General features: G+C 52.7%; 1 protein-coding gene across 5 annotated transcripts in view; it reads right to left on the bottom strand.

The window, feature by feature from the left end:
• CRAMP1 (cramped chromatin regulator homolog 1) overlaps nt 1-18,755 on the bottom strand; it is a 57,440-nt gene that overhangs the window by 32,652 nt on the left and 6,033 nt on the right. For all 5 annotated transcript variants that reach the window (XM_027610939.2, XM_027610941.2, XM_027610940.2 and 2 more), the window contains 3 exons: nt 11,909-12,102; nt 5,897-6,050; nt 879-962 (listed from right to left, as the gene is read on the bottom strand). In XM_027610939.2, the coding sequence (XP_027466740.2) occupies nt 879-962; nt 5,897-6,050; nt 11,909-12,102 (432 nt within the window). The remainder of the gene's footprint in view (nt 1-878; nt 963-5,896; nt 6,051-11,908; nt 12,103-18,755) is intronic.

The raw sequence follows: 18,755 nt of genomic DNA, 5'->3' as shown, positions 1-18,755 counted from the left end.
GGGCGTGTACAGCACAGTCCACGAACCACGAACGCCCATCCTCCCTGGCCCTCTGCTGCTTCCACACCCCCACCCCGCTGCCCCCTGAATGGTGGCGTGCTGGGTGACCAGGGAGGAGATAGTTTCCAACCTTCTCACATGGTCTCACTGGGCCTCTGGAGTGGCCCTCTGGGTGAGCACCCTTCCACTGTGGGAGGGCAGCCAGTGGCTCCTGCAGACACAAGGGTGCCCCTCGACTGGGGCCGCACGAGGAGGCGAGGTAAGCCACTGGACGCTCAGGGCCCCCAGAAGGCCAGAGCATTTCTACATCTAATGAGAATCTGGTTACAAGGAAACAAGCAGAGGGACCTACAGGGAGGGACCCAGACCCTTCTAAGTAACCGATGTCATGCAAGACCAAAGGCGAAGCTGTTCCCATCAACAGCTCCAAGGGGGGGCCAAAGGTACAAGCAGGACCACATCCCCAGCCCGCACCCTGGCCAGCGCCCCGACCTGTGTGACTGGACTGGGTGCTGGGTGTTCTGGGAACACAGACAGGAACTCGGTAAGACCGCGGTGCCTGTTTGATAACAGGATTGTGGGTGCCTGAGCTCAGGAGACACAGGATGATGGGTCAGGGCCCTACTAGGATGCCGAGCAGGAGAACGTGCATGCGTGGGGTGGGGGCACTCGAGGTGACCAGTGTCAGCAACACGGAAGCCTAAGTGAAGGTGCAGGTATGTGGAGGCCAGGGTGCTCTTCAACCCACTGGCCCCAAAATGTCTCCAAGATTCCAGTCGGAGGGAAAAGAGCCCTGGCGTCACAGACCGGTGGAGACGGGAGGGCCGGCCCAGCCAGTGGGGGCCACAAGCAGCGCAGGGCCCGCGTCCCGTACTCACAGCCCCCGACCTTCTTCCGTAGCTCGCCGTAGCAGATCAGCCCGTACAGCTCCTGCGATGACTTCTTCAGCCCACGGGAGAACACTGAAAGACGGAGACAGGGCCATGCATTACGACGGGAACACACCCACGCCAGGGTCGGCCAGCTCACGACACGGGACCAGCGTAGGGGACATTCATGCCGCTCATCTGCAGTTTCGACCACTGCCCCAGGGAAACGAGTGAGGTGCACATGGGAACGAGGGGCTGGTTTTCAAATTTACAAAATAAGGTAAGAAGTCAAAGAGACTAGGGAGGGGCCAGGAAGTGAGCCCTCACAGCGGGGGGAGAGACTGGGATGGCCGCGTGGCCAGCTTCCACGGAGGTGGAAGTGGAGTGGCAGCATCTGTCTCCGCACACACAGACCCACCCGAGCTCTGTGTGAGGCCAGCAGCCCCGGGACCGAGGAAGCTGACCTGTCGGGCCATCTGACCACTGACCAATGGTCCAGGGCTTGGGGCCAGACGGAAGAGGAAATGCAGCCCCCACCATCCCAAGTACCGATACCCACTATCCCCCTGCTCCTCAGCAACAGACCCACTTCATTCAAGAAGCAACGCATCCAGGTCAAACAGCACACGTCCCAGCCTGCCCTGTGGCTAGACGGGGCCACTGGCCTTTGGTGCGAGCAGGAGACTTCCAGAAGCTCCTGACATGACTGAAGACTGACTCAGGATGAATGTGTCCCTCTGGCCCACCCGTCTTCCCTGCAGGGCTGCTGCCTGGAGCCGTCCTGGACACAAACATGCAGGGGACGGCAGAGCAGAAACAGGACAGACCTGGTCCCCGATGCCCGCCCTGGACTGCCTCCCTGCGGTCTTGGACATGAGAGAACAAATCCTTCCGTGCTTAAGACCGCATTGCTTTGAGTTCCAGGTTACCTGAAGCCAAACCTGAGTGCGATCTGCCAGCCCGGGCCCAGCACAGCTGGTGCCATCCCCACCATCTCACAGAGCAGTGACCCAGGCAGCCTGTCCCTCCACTGTCCTCACAACGGCTCTCTCTGGCTTCTCCTCAGAGAGCCCTTTTCAAACTCCTAACACTCAGGGCTTGTGATTAAGTCACCAGGAAAGGAAAACAAAAATACATTAGCCAGCGGAAAATTAGATCATTGAACGAATGATCTAAACTGAAGGTTCTGAACCTCACATAGGCTGCCAGGAGCCTGGGACTCCACTAACATCCCACCAACTGCTCCTGAAGGTTCTCCAGAGAAAGACCAAGGCCTCATCGGGACTCTCATGAGGGACCGCTGCTCAGAACACTCTGAGACTGCTAGGCAGTGGATAACAAGCACGGAACACAGAGTGGGATGGTATCGGCCATGCGAGGGAACAGAGTTCTGGCACCTGGCACAAAGTGGATGAACTGAGAAAACACGGTGCTCAGGTAGAGGCCACACACTGATACTGTTGCTATGAAATGTCCAGAACAGACAAACCCTCAGAGACATGAAGTGGATCCGAGCTTGCCAGGGGCTGAGGAGGGGAGGGCGGCTGGGCAGCGCCAAGCCCTGAGGTAACTGCCAGCACACCAAAAAGGGCAGGCGGCCCTCGGGCTTAATGTGGTCATCTGACTGTCACCAACATGGAGATCACCAGGACCAGCTAGAAACCTTGGTGGAGGGGCGCCTGGATGGCTCAGTCGTTAGCGTCTGCCTTCGGCTCAGGTTATGGTCCCAGGGTCCTGGGATCGAGCCCCCCATCGGTCTCCCTGCTCAACAGAGAGCCTGCTTCTCCCTCTCCCACTCCCCCTGCTTGTGTTCCCTCTCTCTCTCTCTCTCTCTGACAAATAAATAAATAAATAAAACCTGAAAAAAAAAAGTAACTTTGTTGGAACTATCAGCTCAACAGAAAGAAGGCTCTTCTCATGGGGTCACTATTTTTTTTTAAAGATGTTATTTATGTATCGGGTGGAGGAGGGGAATGTAGGGGAAGGGACAGAGGGCGAGAGGGAATCCTCAAGCAGGCTCCCCACCGAGCAGGACGCCGACATGGAGCTCAATCCCAGGATCCCGGGATCATGACCTGAACCGAAGGCAGACGCTAAACCCAGAGCCACCAAGAAGCGCACAGGTCAGGTGAAGGACAGTGGGGACATGGGCCACTGCGGAAGGCAGGGAAGGGGTTTGTGAAGACCACAGATGTTATTAAGTCTTAGATTCGCCAGGATCTGGACCAGTGTTGATGTTTTCAAATAAACTCGTAATCTGAGAAGCATAGTCAACTAAGGACACGCACAGCCAGCAGGTACACGGATGGCGTGGTGACACGCCGGTAAAGAACAAAATGTGGCTGACTGGCTGCCACACACCCAGGCCTGCAGAGATTCTCCTGTTAATGCTCATATGAACCCCAAAAGCCAATAAACAACAGAGTATCAGCAAAAAATCTGCCAAGTATGACCTAGGGATGGTCCCCAAAGCATGGCAATCAACAGCCCATTTCCACAGGTCTCCAGAAAGAATGGCAATCCACATCAACGGATATGCTGTCCCAAGGTGCCGGACCCACTGTTTTTTCCTGATCTACTTTCCCCATGGAGGCGCCAGGCTGGGCTGGAGGCCCCTGAAGCTGGAGGGACTGGCCTGGGGTGCTGAGCCCTCCCTCCTCCCAGGTGGCTTCGATTATGTGTTGTAAACACTGAGACACGTGTCCCCTGCAAGGACCGGAAGGACACCACTCGAGGTAGCCAGTGGAAGGTGCTCAAGCCGGAAAGGGACCTGGAAAGGACTCGTGGAAACAAGAGCATCATGCTGGCCAGAGAGCAGCTCGGTGGGGCCATAAACTCAGCAGAATGAAGGCACTGCACACGGGGTCCTGCCGTGAAGACAGACTGGCCACAGGTGGGGTGTGCTCGACAGGCCAGCAGGCCTGATGCTCATCCTCAGAGAGGACAATTAGCACTCACGACGAGATGCTCACAACGAGACATAACGAAACTGATCTCAATCCTGTAATTTACTTGAAGAAAGTGCTTCTGAAGGAAAGTGCTCTGTGAACAGGGATGTCCACAAGCGCATTATTTAAAACCACCAGAAGTGACCTGCCAGTCCAAAAGGAAAAGTAAAAACTTATTCACCTGTAGTGACATCACTCAACAAAAGGACACTCAACAGGAAGCAGAGAGAAACCCCACAGGGGCGTGAAAAGTGGCCTGCAAGCTGGCGATCGCGGGAGGGGTGAGGACCTGCACTGAGCACATGGCGGAGGGCATCTGGGAAGAAGGGGGGTCTCGGCTCCCCCACTGACCATCTCGGTGAGCTCCGGTGAGGGCCTGCACAGCTGCGCCTGGGTTTTCTCGTCTGCCCTGCGGGGGATGTGCTCAGCCACAGGCACAGAGGCAGCCCACACTCAGAGAGCAGGAGGGGCAGGGAAGGATTCAGGCAGGAATTTCCAGGAGAACAGCACAGGCACTCGGTCTAGGAAGGTGAGCAGGAGTGCAGGTACCAGGATGGTGGAGACCCCACTGCCGCCGGCCTGCAGGTCAGCATGAGAGTACCTGGCGGGGCTGCGGGAGGGGCTGAGGCAGGGGGCAGCCCGGCAGAGGCACACCTGGTGGGGATCTCGTGATGTGAGGGGCAGGTTCGAACGGTGGGACTGGGCCATGGGAGAACAGCAATGATCTGGAACAGGACCAACAGGGACCAGGCAGTGAGGACAGACCCGAAAAGCTCTGAGGTACAACCAACTACACTGGTGACAGATGTCCACAGAGATTTGGAGGTAAGTACATTCAGGTGACAGGGTCATGTAACAACTGTGACTGTCTGGAGCTCGGGAGCTCTGTCCCCAAGGGCTCCCACACTGGCCAGTGGTAGCAAGGAAGGATTTCTGTAGGGCAGGGGTTAGCAAACTATAGCTCACAGGCCAAACACAGCCCATAGCCTCTTTTTGTGAAGGAACTGTTTCTGGAACACAGCAACATTCATCTGCTTTTGTCTACAAACATCTTTAATAGACTGCAAACCCCAAAGCCCAAAATATTTACCATCTGACCCTTTACAGAAGGAGACTGCTTGAATCGTGCTCTCTGGGCCTTTCTCAGGCCAAAGGAAGAACCCCATGTCCCGGAATGCTGACCCGTGGGAGAGCCAGGGAGGAGAGTTGGATGGGTCAGCCTGGAGGGGTCGCTGGCACACACATGGCCGGGACTCCCCAAATGGGCCAAGTATGCCCACAGGAAATACGGGCGGTCATCCATCAGGGCTGACACCGAGGGCTCATGGCGGCAAAGATTCAAAGCGCGAGCGACAGACCATAGCCACCACAACTGTTCTACATCAGAACTTAGACTATTTTAACAGGAGAGTCAGAAATGAGTGAAGCTGGTAGAAGCAAATGTCCAGAATGACCGAGCTACGAGTGAAACTATAGAAACGAAGAGCGACATCAAGAAAGGTGAAGTGATGACAGAGAGGCAGGTGTGACACGTGGAGCCTCCCCTAGGAACAAAGAGGCTGGTCGGAAACGCTGCTCTGAGCGCTGACCCAGACATGTGAACCGAACACGGGACTACTTGAGCCTGGCTTCAAACGCAGACAAGAGCCCTGAGAAAGCTAGCCCTCCTGCTGGCCCTCCCCCTGGCCCACCACACACCGGCCCTACCCCACCCTCACCCCAAGGAGCCCCCACTTGGGAAAGAAGGGCGGGCACCGAGGGGGTCCTATTCTGGCCGGCCCGCACCCGTGGCCCGCCCTCTCCTGGTCAACCGGGGGGCCCTACCCTCCCAGCACGGGACATGGGCCCAGAGCGAGCCAGGGACCAAGATGCCCAGGCACCCAGGGACCTTAAAAATACACGCAGCTTCCTCACCATTCAGCTTAACCAACGATGCCTGGGCATACCACCAGCCAAAGCGCCACGAGGCACGGTATCCCTGGCCATGTGGCCGGGTGAGAACAATGCCAGAGGGTGTGTCTTATGGGTTTGTGGGAACCAGCTCCTGACCAGCAGCCAACTGTGCCCAAGCACACTCACCGTTATCAAAGTCAATGTACTTGGTGATCTTGTGCCACGTGCGGTAGTAGAAATGCCGGACCTGCTCTTTGTTCTTCACCATGCTTGCTGGTTTGCCTTTCTTCTTGTACTTGAGGGCAATGTTGTTCTGAATGGCTTCAAAGTCTTTCCCATGCTGGAAAATGAAGTCCACATTAAAAGCACAGAGGTTACAACAAGGCAGTCTTCTGTACAACACAGACACTTCCCGAGAAAAGAGAAAGGGAAAAGGAGACCACTGTGGTCAAGCAAACGTCCTTCATGGCTATTCTTTGTACATGAAATTCAACCTCACCTCCCTAGAACCTCAGGTTTTAACTCAAATAACGGACAAAGCAGCAGTGGAAACTCAGGGATAGGAGACCAAAGAGGCAAGAGCCCTGGAGTAGGAGAACACAACGCTCATCCCTCAGACGGAAGGGCCGAGAGACCAGGAAAGACGACCGCTCGGTGAAGACAATCATGGGGATACACAACACACACTACAAGGACGGAGGAGCTGAGGGTGCTCTATACCTGGACTTAAAACAATACGTCAACTATTCAGAAACATCCTCACTGCTTCGATCAAACGAAACCTATCCTATATTCACAGGGACAGCAAATATGAACACTTAGTAAGAGAACAACACATCTATGGGCTGTCCCTTCCTTCAACATCTCCTCGTAGGAGCTGAGATTTTCTGGCATTTTCAGAATGAAAGTGGTGTTCCAGAGAACAGTCACCACCAGCGCTGTGTGGGAGCTGCTGATACTTCATTGAAGCCAAGACAGGAGTCCTGGGGAGGACCCAGAGATGACAGCAGCCCAGCAGCGCAAGCACCCCCAGTACCCCTTTCTTGGCTTCTAAATCCCACTTCGCAGAAGGAACCAGGGTGCCTTGAAGAGATGGGAGCAGGAAAAGTACCAGTGAGTCTGGAGTATCTTGCTGTGCTGGAAAGTATGCAAGTGCTCGAACATGACAGGAGCCAACCTGAAGAGGCTCCCAAACCTGCAACAATTTGGGCAACAAAACCAACAGGGATAGGAACAGATTGTGACATAGAATAGGCTACATGTCCTTGAGTCCACACAGATAAAAATAAATCATTACATTCGTACCTAAATGAGGGAGAAGGGAGAGCTTTTTCTTGCAGGAGATCTCTAATAAGTGTAGAAAGAAGGACGGTCAAAAAATCACCATTAGGCAAACAGTGTAATCATAGTTATTTCAAGTAAAAAGTGGCATGGTTGCTAAAGTTAGTGGAGAAAGGAATGAAAAAAAGGGCATTTACATAGTCTCAAAGTAAAAAGAAAAAAAAAAAAACACTAGTCAGTACAGGACCCAGCAGGTGCCACCTGAACGCAATAATCAAGGTTCACACCACCAAACAGGATGGAGCACATCATGCGCTCTGGACAGATGCGCCCAGGACCAGCCTGGCACTCCTGTGGGATTCTTGACAAAAATGCAAAATGTACATTTAATTATGAGGTAACCTCAGAGATGCCCAAACTGAGAGCATTCCACAACCTAACAGACCAGGAGTCTTCAAAAATGTCAAGGTCTTACATGAAAAAATGCTCAAAATCACTCGGCATCAGGGAAATACAAATCAAAACCACAATGAGATACCACCTCACACCTGTCAGAATGGTTAAAATTAACAACTTAGAAAACAACAATTGTTGTCGAGGATGCGGACAAAGGGGAACCCTGTTACGCTGTTGGTGGGAACGCAAGCTGGTGCAGCCACCCTGGAAAACAGTATTAAAAATAGAGCTACCCGGGTGCCTGGGTGGCTCAGTCGTTAAGCGTCTGCCTTAAGCTTGGGTCATGGTCCCGGGGTCCTGGGATCAAGTCCCAGATCGGGCTCCCTGCTTGGCGGGAAGCCTCTCCCCCTGCTTGTGTTCCCTCTCTCACTGTCTCTCTGTGTCAAATAAATACATGAAATCTTTAAAAAAAAACACAAAAAAACAGAGCTACCCTATGACCCAGCAATTGCACTACTGGGTATTTACCCCAAAGATACAAATGTAGTGATCCAAAGGGGCACATGCACCCCAATGTTCATAGCAGCAATGTCCACAACAGCCGCACTAAGAGCCCAGACGTCCATCAACAAATGAATGGATAAAGAAGATGTGATCTATATATACAATGGGATATTATGCAGCCATCAAAAAGAACAAAATCTTGCCACATGCAATGCCGTGGATAGAACTAGAGAGTATTATGCTAAGCGAAATAAGTCAGTCAGAAAAAGACAATTATCATATTGTCCCATATTGTCCCAAAATTCCACTCACATGTGGAATTTAAGAAAACAGATGAATGTAGGGGGAGGAAAGGAAAAATAAGATGAAATCAGAGACGGAGATAAAGTGTAAGAGACTCTTAACTCTAGGAAACGGGGTTGCTGGAAGGGAGGTGGGGGGGATGGGGTAACTGGGTGATGGGCACTAAGGAGGGTACACGATGGAATGAGCACTGGGTGTCCTATGCAAATGATACATCACTAACTTCTATTCCTGAAACTAGTAATACAGTATAGGTTAACTAAACTGAATTTAAATTAAAAAAAAAAAAGGTGTTAAGGTCTTAAGAGACGGAAGAAAGGAGGCAGACTGAGGGCCTGTATGCGTGTGAAGGGCTCAGGAGTCAGGACCACCGAATGCAATGTGGGACCCTGATCTAGAAAGGACATCAGTGGGAACACCAGCTAAACCTGAGTAAGGCCCACAGGTCAGTAAATGCTACAGTATCCACGTCAAATCTCCTCACTGTGCTGGTAACACTGAGGTTATGTGAACATGGAATTCTTTGTACTTTTTCTGCAACTTTTTCCAAGTCTGAAATGGTTTTAAAGTGAAAAGTTAAAGTATAAGAAATCTAAGAATTAAAGCTTCACTGTTATAAAAATAAAGAACATAAAAAGGTGTTTTGAATGCCCTCCTCTGGGTGCGCCCTCCCCCACAGGTCCCCCCTCAGCCCCTGATCAGAACCATGACGGAGCAGACGGCCTCTCCGTCCCTCAGCTCCCCTGCACAGCAGGGCAGCAAACCCAGACAGGTGCGCGCTCGCCAGCCTGGGACCAGACTCTGGGTCTGGTGATTCTCAGACTATGCTGCCTTCTGAATTCTTGTGGCATTTGTTAGCACAGGCTTCCTGACAGCACCACCTTTTATGTTCCTGCTGCATTTCTCTAATCAGACTGTCAACCCTTAAGGGGGACTTCTTTGCATCCTAGCACTCCTGTGGTGCTCTGGATGCAGATGAACCTTTAGCAATTATCTACGTGGTGAGAAGTAAGCACAGGATGCTGGCCAGGCGGCTGTAGGGCAGGAACCACAGACAGAAGAAGTAAAACGAAACGTCGGTGACCGGCTTACTCAAAACAGAGTAAGAGGATGTCAAGGATGACATCACTACAGGCATTCGCCCTGTCGTGGGGGCCACGACCCACACCGCCGGCCACAGGAAGGGTCTGGGATAGGCCTGGCCCATCTGAGTCTTCCCAGACCTGTCCCAGCTGGAGTGGGTGGTGGGGGTGGCACTCTCGTCTCTGAGAGCTGTCTGAAGCAGGAGGCAGTAAGCACAGCATGTCACCAACCCGCACACGGGATGACAAAGCCTCCATGACATCGTTGGAGTTCCTGCATCCCCAGTGGGGCTTCAGCCAGTCCCCCGCCCCATCCCTCTAGGTCATGACAGCCTCTCTGTGCTGAGCTGGGTCATCAGACATGTGCAGCGGAAGGCAGGGAAGACGGCAGATACACTGCAGAGCAGAGACCCGTGCTGGGCTCCCACACCCCCCCCCCCACATACACTGTTCAATCACAGCCCCCCAGCTCATCAGCCCTCCATCAAGACCTGCCAGGGTCCCGCTGCGCCTCAGGTAAACACACCAAGTGTCAGCTGTAAAGCATGCGCTCGTGCCCCTGCCCCAACGTGCGCACACACGCACACAGTGCACACACAGCACATGTGGGCTACACAGCACCAACTGTGGAAAGCAGGAAGTGACCACAACAGTCAGAGATTGTTCATCAAGGATTTCAGGAGACCTCCAACACCTCCAACACCAAGACCTCCAATGTAGAACAAGAAGGTTGGCCTAGCGAGAAGGGAATGAACTAATTTACCTGAAGAAAGGCAGGGTGGGTCACTGACGGGGTATCCTTCCCTCACTTTTAATCGAGAAGCACAGCTCCGGCCTGCATTCTGCACCCGGGTGGCCAGACCCCCGCAGAGCTGCGATCTCCCCAGGAAGGACCACAGCAAAGCTTGAAGGGGAGCATCAATCAGTGGCACAATGTGACAACGGTCCTGGGGCCTCCAGTCTTCTCTAACCAGCAACTTCAAAGAGGCACAGTCTGGGGATGTAACTATACAAAATCAGCCCCTAGGCTATCCTCTCAAACTGTCACAGGGAAGAAAGAGAACACATCTGAACTCACTTAAAGGACTCCGCGCCTACAGGAACAAACCTCAAATATACACCTCATGGTCTCCCTGGACGACGGAGTCCATTGGCACGGACAGACGGGCCTCCTCCAACTGGGATGGCAGAACCGAAGCGGTGGCCCCCTGAAGTGAGAAGGGTAGCCACAGGACTATTCTGACACCAGCATTGAGTTCTAGCTCCTCACCCTTTCTAATCTCTCATGGACACTTCAGAGCATCAATTCCAAAGCCCCTTTGTGCTATGAGCCCTGTTTGCCAAGCTTGGCAAGACTTTTCCATCACTGCTATCACTGTGCTATTAAAGGAATATGCTCGCTGACTGAGTAACCTACTCCTGACACTACAGCCCAATGAGGCAGTCTAAAATATGAAATAGGCACAAAGATGTTCAGTGTACCATCGCTTACAACAGAACCTGGAAGGAACCACAACAACCAAGGATACAAGGATGGTGAAAGAGAGTGAGGACTGGCTAGAGGGCAAACATTCAGATGTCTTGGGCCATTCAGTATTTGCTGGAGCTGCTACTGTCCTCAAAAGTGGCCAGAAACCATATACAAGTGAATGGGCGTGGCTGCGTCCCAAAAAAGCTTTATTTATAAATATGGGCAGCAAGCATGCAAGCCACAGGTTGTTTTAACCTGAAGTAGAATATTTATAGGCACGAAAAAAAAAATACTGAGCATAAGAACTGTAACCTACCATGAAAGTGCATTTGACGTTAACAAAAGGAATATGTTCTCCATAGTTACAAACACATGAAAACGCAAACCGGGGAAGTGAAAATAGCTGGTAGGGAGCACAGGTGCTTCTTTGGGCAGTGGGATCCGGGAGCAGCTTCTCTCTACTTTTAGGACTTTTGACTCTGTCCCAGGTCCACTGTGACATCTCTTGGGGTTAAGCTGCCAGCTCTGACTGATGTGGCAAGTGTCCCCTTGTCCCTCCCCATCAGGGGCCACTCCTCCGAGGAGCCCTCTCAACTGCAAGGGGAAGGCCCAGAGACAGGCTCCACCCTTCAGGGCGCCTACAGGGCTCAATCGGTTAAGTGTCCAACCCATGGTCTCAGCCCAGGTCATGATCTCAGGGTCATGAGATTGAGTCCCACGTGGGGCTCCGCGCTCAGCAACGAGTCTGCTTAAGATTCTCTCTGCCTCTCTCTGCCCCTCCCCCTGCTCTCACTTGCGCGGATGCTCTCTCAAAAATAAATAAAATCTTAAAAAAAGAAAAAAAAAGAATGTATCTGAGACAACGGGTAGACTCTTGGAGTGGAAAGAAATGAATCAAACAAGGACATCTCCTAACAGCCACTTCACTAGCATCAGCTTTTAAAAGTCACAATGAGGGGATAAAGGGCCAAGGTCAGAGGGCGAGTCCGGGGCCTTGGGGACCCACACCTGCTGCCCACAAGGGGCTCCCCACTGAACAGCTGACCTAGTAGATCTCGCAGCCACGTGGTCAGCACTGGCAGAGGCCAATAGAAACAGAAACACGGACAAGATGGAAAGAGACTGGGACTTTCGGCCGCCTGTCCTGGCCCCAGAGCTCACCTCATAGAGCCCCTCGAAGAAAGTGTTCTTATCCTCTGTGCTCCACGACTCCCACTGCCGCCGGGCCTTCTTGCCTTCTTCCTTCTCACCGCTGGAAGACCCCAAGTTCCGGGAAGAGGAGCGAGAGCCCCCCGCAGGTGCAGCAGGAACAGCCCCAGACCCATTTCCGGACGACGATCCGCCACCGTCAGCTCCTTGGAGAGAAAGAACCATATGGTGACCTGTTCCAGAAGGCAGCAGAGCTCAGGAAGGCCCCAATGCACACGCGTCCACTGGGTGGCGCCACCGTGGGACAGCACCTGGGACCAGCCACGGCCCGCTAGCGCTATTAGGCAATGACCTCATCCCAACCTGACCTCATGACTCTTTCCAACCTTTTTACAGGGAGAAAAAGAAGAGCGAGCTCTCTGCAGACCCACTGAAGGAGCATGACCACCACGTCCCCACCAGAGGCTGACAGCCCTTTGCCCCCATGTCCTGAAAACCCACATCATATATCAAAGTGTCTTTCTCCAATGTGTTTGGGGTGAAATAATTGTCTTTTCAAATCAACAAACTGAAATTCAAACTCAAAAACACATCTGAGTCTCAATGCCTTCTCTTACATATAACCAATACTTCAAAATACGAATCATTTGATGCCCTTAAAAGAAATCTTTAAAAGGTCTTGGAACTCCTTTTTCTTGATCAATTTCCACCAACAAAATCTAATGACAACCTCACAGCTGCTCTAAAAATATCAGTTCCTAACCTCACAACGAGCCCTTGGAGGCCATGCTGAGGGGAGAGCAGGATGGACTGTGTGGGGCCACCATACACTGACAGCTCCATGCTCCTGGGAGAACAGAGGCAAAGTCACAGATAAAAACCTTTTGGGACCCAATCTTCCCACCCATCTGGTCCCTTCCTCAGAGTGCAGGGAAGGCCCTGCAATGACTGGAATTCCATCCTATGGAACTTCAGGACCATCCATGGTGAGCAATCATCAAACTTGGAACAGTTTGGGAGGGGGGGCAGGATGGTAAAAATAAGATCATAAAATTAATGTTTTGAAAAGCAAAAATGAGGGCACCTGGGTGGCTAGGTCGGTTGAGCGTCTGCCTTCGGGTTAGGTCATGATCCCAGGGTCCTGGAATCGAGTCCTGCATCGGGCTCCCTGCTCAGCAGGAAGCCTGCTTCTCCCTCTCCCTCTGCCCCTCCCCCCCTGCCTGTGCGTGCTCTCTCTCTCAGATAAATAAAATCTTTAATAAAAAAAAAGCAAAAGTGAAACAAATGCAAATTATCTTTAAAATGCTTTCCTAGTGAGATAATCATGAGCTTTTCGAGGGAGGTCCTCTTCCTGGGCAATCAGGGGCCTCCCTACGTGGCTACACTTCCCTCATCCCCTTGACAGGGGTCTGCCTCCAGAGCAGGGACGAAAGACAGGGATTTCAGAGAAAATCAGAGGAAGTGAAACATTTTAAGTCCACTAATCCATATACGCTTGCAGAGACCATCCCTAGAAAAACACAAGCCATGGGGCAGGGATGGCCCGAGGGACGGGGAGGCATGGTCACCATGCTCTGACACATGTGTTGGACTTCCCCCAGAGCGTGCCACGGAGCTGTGTTAGATCAGTCAGCTATCGGAGAGCAGAATGTGTGGTCACACATACAGAAAAATCATGCTGCTACATAAAATGAGAGATATTCTCTCGTGTGTAAAAGTGCACCAATTTGGTGACTTCAGAAGGCAACGTGACTGGGTCCCCAAAATCCTTGTTTATCACCACTGCACTGCCCAATTCAGCTGCCGCCACCCAAGGCATAAATGCTGATGAATTAAAATTCAATAAAACAAAAAACCCAGTTCCTCGTTCACACCAGCCACATTTCTAGTGGCCAATGCCCACGTGTGGCTCGTGGCTCCCGTGCTGGTGAGCACAGAGTATTTCTACCATCGCAGAAAGTACCAGCGCTCTGTCCGAGAGCTTGACAATCACGGTCCGATGTGCCCCGTTAGAGTAAGACACTGTCTGGCTCCGGGTGTCAGAGCCCCACCAGCCCTTACTCCAGCTGCTCCTTCCCCGGCCCGCGGGCACAAGAGTCGCCCTCCAGGTGGCAAGCCGCTGCCCGGTGGGCTAAGGGTGTACTCAATACACATCTGACTGGGTCCATTCCTCACCAAACCAAACCAAACCCAAGACATGACCTAATTAGTGAACCCAGCACTTCCCGAGATGTCTTCAACAGGTGGTGACTTTCAAGCACATTTGCAGGGATGACCGGCTTCAGGCCATTTCCCATCACCTCACAGACGCTTCTGCTTCAAACCCAAGGCCAGGTCACGGCAGCCATTCAGGACATGGCTCTTATGCACAGGAAGTGCCTGCTGATTTGGAGCCTATAACCTCTCGGGTGGAGTTATCTGAGGAAGGGTTGCCGTCCACCTCTGCGACACCCACAACAGAGCATGTCAGGGTCATTTTCAACGTCTGATGAAACCTTCAGTAACTCTCTTTTTTCTAAAACAACAGCAACTTGCTAACTAGCCTGACAATCACAGCTCAGGTTTACCTCTCTGCCAGCCCACAGTGGTATCAGACCTACTTGAAAGGAAGAGACGTATGTTTCTGAGAAGTCTATAATGCAGATGTCTGGCTAGCTCTTGTGAGATTTCACTGGATCACAGCACCAGCGAGACCCAGGACAAAGAGAATGAACAGCGAAGGAAAACACAATGGAAGCATTTCTGAGCTGGAAGGATCCTCAGAGATAACAGGATAAAGAAAACATATGAAAGGTCAAAACGCTCAAAAGCGAAAACCAATCACCCCAAGTAACCATTTCTGACGTTTGGTGACCATCATTCTAGACCTTGAATGCTTTTAAAAAGCAAACTAGAATCACAGAACTTCAGAGTAGAAAGATTACAGGCCATCTGGTCCATCCCCCAAATTTCAGACAAGAATGGCTCAGCACTTCACTTCAGGCTCATCCAAGCACTCCAGCTCAAGCAGAAACAAGAAATAGGCCCAGAGAGACTGTGGGGGAACGCAACAGTGGGCTCCTGGGTGGGGCCTCCCACCTGTGCAGAAGCATTGCAATAAAAACAGTGACGAGTGAAGAGGGAAGAGAGAAGCAAGCGAGGACAGAAGTGGGAAGGCTGGAGGCAGAAAGAGAAGACCACTGTGAACAAGACTGGGTGGGTATAGGGGCTTTCTCCGGGGGTAGGGGGGTGGGGGGCAGCAGGTGCAAGAAGCCCAGCAGAAAAAAGTAGAGGACCAAAGTCAATGCTCTGTCTGCATCTAGTTTCTGAGGCCACAAAGAGGGTGAACGAGGGTCTGCGTGATGAGAAGTCGGTGTCCCAGGAACCTGCAGGGAAGCAATGTACAAGAATAGGATCCCAACAGCAAGCTCTCTGAAAGCAGGAACAGTGTTTGACTTTTCAGTGCCTAAGCCTGACACCAGGCCTCAAACACAGCAGATGCTCCACAAGAGCTCAGAAACCCACAGAGAGCAGGGCAGGGCCCCTCACCCGCCCGAGACCCAATGCGTCCAACAGAGCCCACTCTTCCCCGTCAACCTACTTCTGTGTCATAGTCCTCCAGCTGCCCAGGGGCCACCCAGCTTCTCCTGTCCCCATTTCTGTGGCCATGTTCCCAGGCCAGCTCCTTATCACTCCTGAGTAAGACAACTTTAACAGCCTCCTCCCTGGTCTCCAAACCACCAACCCCGGCCACAGCCTGTTCTCCAGAGCCGGAATTTGAGGGATGCAGATGTGTGGCTGTGGTCTGCCTTCTGAGGCTGCACGGCTGCCCACTCCACCTCCGGACAAGCCAGGCTGCCTGTCTCCTCTAGGTCCCCGCCATCACACATCTCTGAATGAGCCTGGGACCCTATCACCCATGCCCTTCACATCACCTGAAGAGGAGGAAACGATCCCTATTTTCCAAGTGGGGGTGCTTAGGCCTGGCGGGGAGCAGCTTGCCTGGCATGCCACACGGCTGCTTGGACCCAGGAGCGTGTGGCTCCACGGCACCTCGGAAGCACGTGCAAATGCTTTGCTTTTTTCTGTCTTCTCAGCGCGTAGCTATTGTCCACATTTCAGAGATGGCCCAAGGTCACCAGGCAGCTAGAACCAAGCCTGGGCATCTTCCTCTTGAGCCACACGATACCATGGCGGCTGCCACCCGTGTCACGGATGCTCCTGTTGTCTTTACTCCACACAGAGCTAAAGGATCCAGGGGTTTGGAGGGGGACCTCGACACCCCTCCCTCCGTCCTCAACAGGTTCAGTGACTTGTCCAAAGCCACACAGCTAATAGTGGCAAGAGTTAGGGACAAAACTGCATGACTCAATTTAGGTCAGAGACAGAAGATGTAATAACAATCTGTCCTATCAGGCAACAACTCACTATCCGGGAGCTTTCTTTCAGAGTCTGGGAAAGTTCCTTCCCAGGGTCAGGAACATTAACAGAGAACACAGCAGACCAGCACTGCGAGATGCTCAGTGATGTCCCTCGAGGGGAGAACACGTGAGTCTCCCCTTACTTCGTCCACTCTGCACCTTCTCAGCTGGGAAAATGGTTCAACATGAGCTAAAGGCAGTCCATCTGCAGGCACACCTGCCTCCGACCCTGGCGCAGGAATGCTTCCTCGTGGCCTGGGTCTGTGGTATGAGAGAACAGGGGCCTCTCAAGAGGCTGAGGATGGCACACCTGGTCCGTGCACCTGTCCACCTCAGGTCATGATATGCCACAGTCAAGATGGAAGCAAAATGCCAAGGTCTCCTGGGGGCCGCTCCTGCGCCCCTCATAGCACACCTCACCTGTGTCAGGCACCACAACCGTCAAGCTTGTTTTCAGAGCCTGGACGTGACTGAGGGGGCACCCTCTCCACCAAGGCCATTCCCAGTCAGGGTGTCACCTCAGCAGGCAGATCCAGACGCCTCCCCTGGGCCGGTGTCTGTCATCATGCACATCACGCACCGCTGCCCAACGGGCCTCCGAGAGCTGCTCCACTCCACGCGGCCGGTACTCCGCAAGGTGGCCTCCCATGGGCTCATCCTTCAACCGGTCTCTGCAGAACCAGTGCGGACGCTGCAGCCGTACCACCGGAGCCCCGGTGCAGGGTCCCCACTTCTGAGACGTTCTGTTTCGTGAGCCGAAGGTGACCTGGAACCGCGCGGTCCGGGATGACCCCATGCACAGCCCGCAGCGTCTGCAGCCTCCACATGGCACCAAGCCTCGGCGTCCTCTACGCTCCCAGGGCTGGGCTCCCTCACAGGCACACCGCTTCTCCCCAAAACGTTTGAGAAAAACGTAACTAAAACCCCATTGTTTCCATGAAAACATATGCCTTCTCTGTCAAATAAGGTGAAGTCTTTCTGGAATTCTCGACATCCCTCGCAAACACAACACCTTAGAACCTCTTCCTTCTCCAGCATTTCTCCCATCGATCTTCAGCACTAACACTGCACTTACTCCATGTCCTAAGATGCTTCCCTGCACCCCTACCTATGACAAAGCTCATTCTTACATCCGTGACTCCACTATCTGAAATCGTCCCTCTATCACCTTTACATCTTCGTATGATACAAAACAAGACACAGCACACGACATAAAATGAAAATCCTACAGTATCCTTGGTTGGCAAAGGACAATTCCACAAGCAAACACCACGGAAACGCTAGCTTTGGCATTAAAGCCAACAAGGTATTTGAGAGGTAGCTCAGCCTTCAAAACAATATTGAAACGTTACCTCACCTATTGGGTCTATACACTCTGTCCGTGTCTTCGATGCAAAACTAGTGTAATCCATACAACTCTGAACTTAATAATTTACAAGAGCCCCTGGGTTGCAGGGGTTTCCCTCTCTAGCCTGCACAGTTCCATCAGGGCCCATCTCTGAAGTGGCCAGGGACACAGGTCTCCTGACCTACCGTGCACAGGGGGTCCGGGGCACACAATAGGACACGTCCAGGTTACTGTGTCTCCGACCTTACAGTGCAGCACACAGGGTGTGTGGGGGGAGGGGGCAAAGGCCTTGCCTTCCTCCTCCTCTTCTCCCGACAAGGTCTGAGGGCTTTCAGCAGAGCCCGGTGCCCCTGCCCAGTTGGCCACAGTGGGCTCCACACTGTCATCACTGCATCTGACTTTATTAAACATCACTTACTGAGTCACACTGGGCACAAGAATCAGAGCGCTATAGCCCCAGTGGTCTTGACAATCTGATTGTCCCTCTCCCTCCACAGAGAGTATGAAGGACAGGGAGTTCACAGCATGCATGGCCATACTTCGACCGGCCTCCTGAGGCCTGGCCCAAATGCCCGAGCCGTGACAAGTGACCGCAGAGCCAAAGACAAGCGGACAGTGCCTGCATGACATGTGGGCACGCCCATGGGTGGAAGGGGCACACTCTGACCACTCCCTGCCAGGGGCTCCCCCAGAGGCAAGGGCTAGGCAGAGCCCACAAACACAGAGCTACCCTGTTTTCAAGCAACCTAGCTTCCAGAATCTCTCTTGAAACACACAGGATCCAAGTCCCGTCTGCACAGCTGACCCCTTCACCCCTAAGTGTTAAGGTCAGGATGGCTTTAGGCACAATCTTGCCCAACCCATTTTGGAAGTAATGAACCTAAAGTTCGGGCACATCAAGGGACTTTCCCTTTGCCCCGTAGCTGAGCCAGCCACAAAGCAGCACTGGGGGAGAAGCCAGGTCTCCTGACTGCTGGCTCACCCCTCTCTGCCGTATGGTACTCATCTCTCAAAGGAAGACCACATCGGGGTGACAGGCCTCATCTGATGTCTTTTAAAAACACCTGGAAGCTACAAGCAGCCCGCAGTTTATGTAAAATATAGGTAAGTT

Source organism: Zalophus californianus, chromosome 10 (genome assembly GCF_009762305.2).
Source record: "Zalophus californianus isolate mZalCal1 chromosome 10, mZalCal1.pri.v2, whole genome shotgun sequence".
Taxonomy (NCBI): domain Eukaryota; kingdom Metazoa; phylum Chordata; class Mammalia; order Carnivora; family Otariidae; genus Zalophus; species Zalophus californianus.
This window is presented reverse-complemented; position numbering and strand designations above follow the sequence as displayed.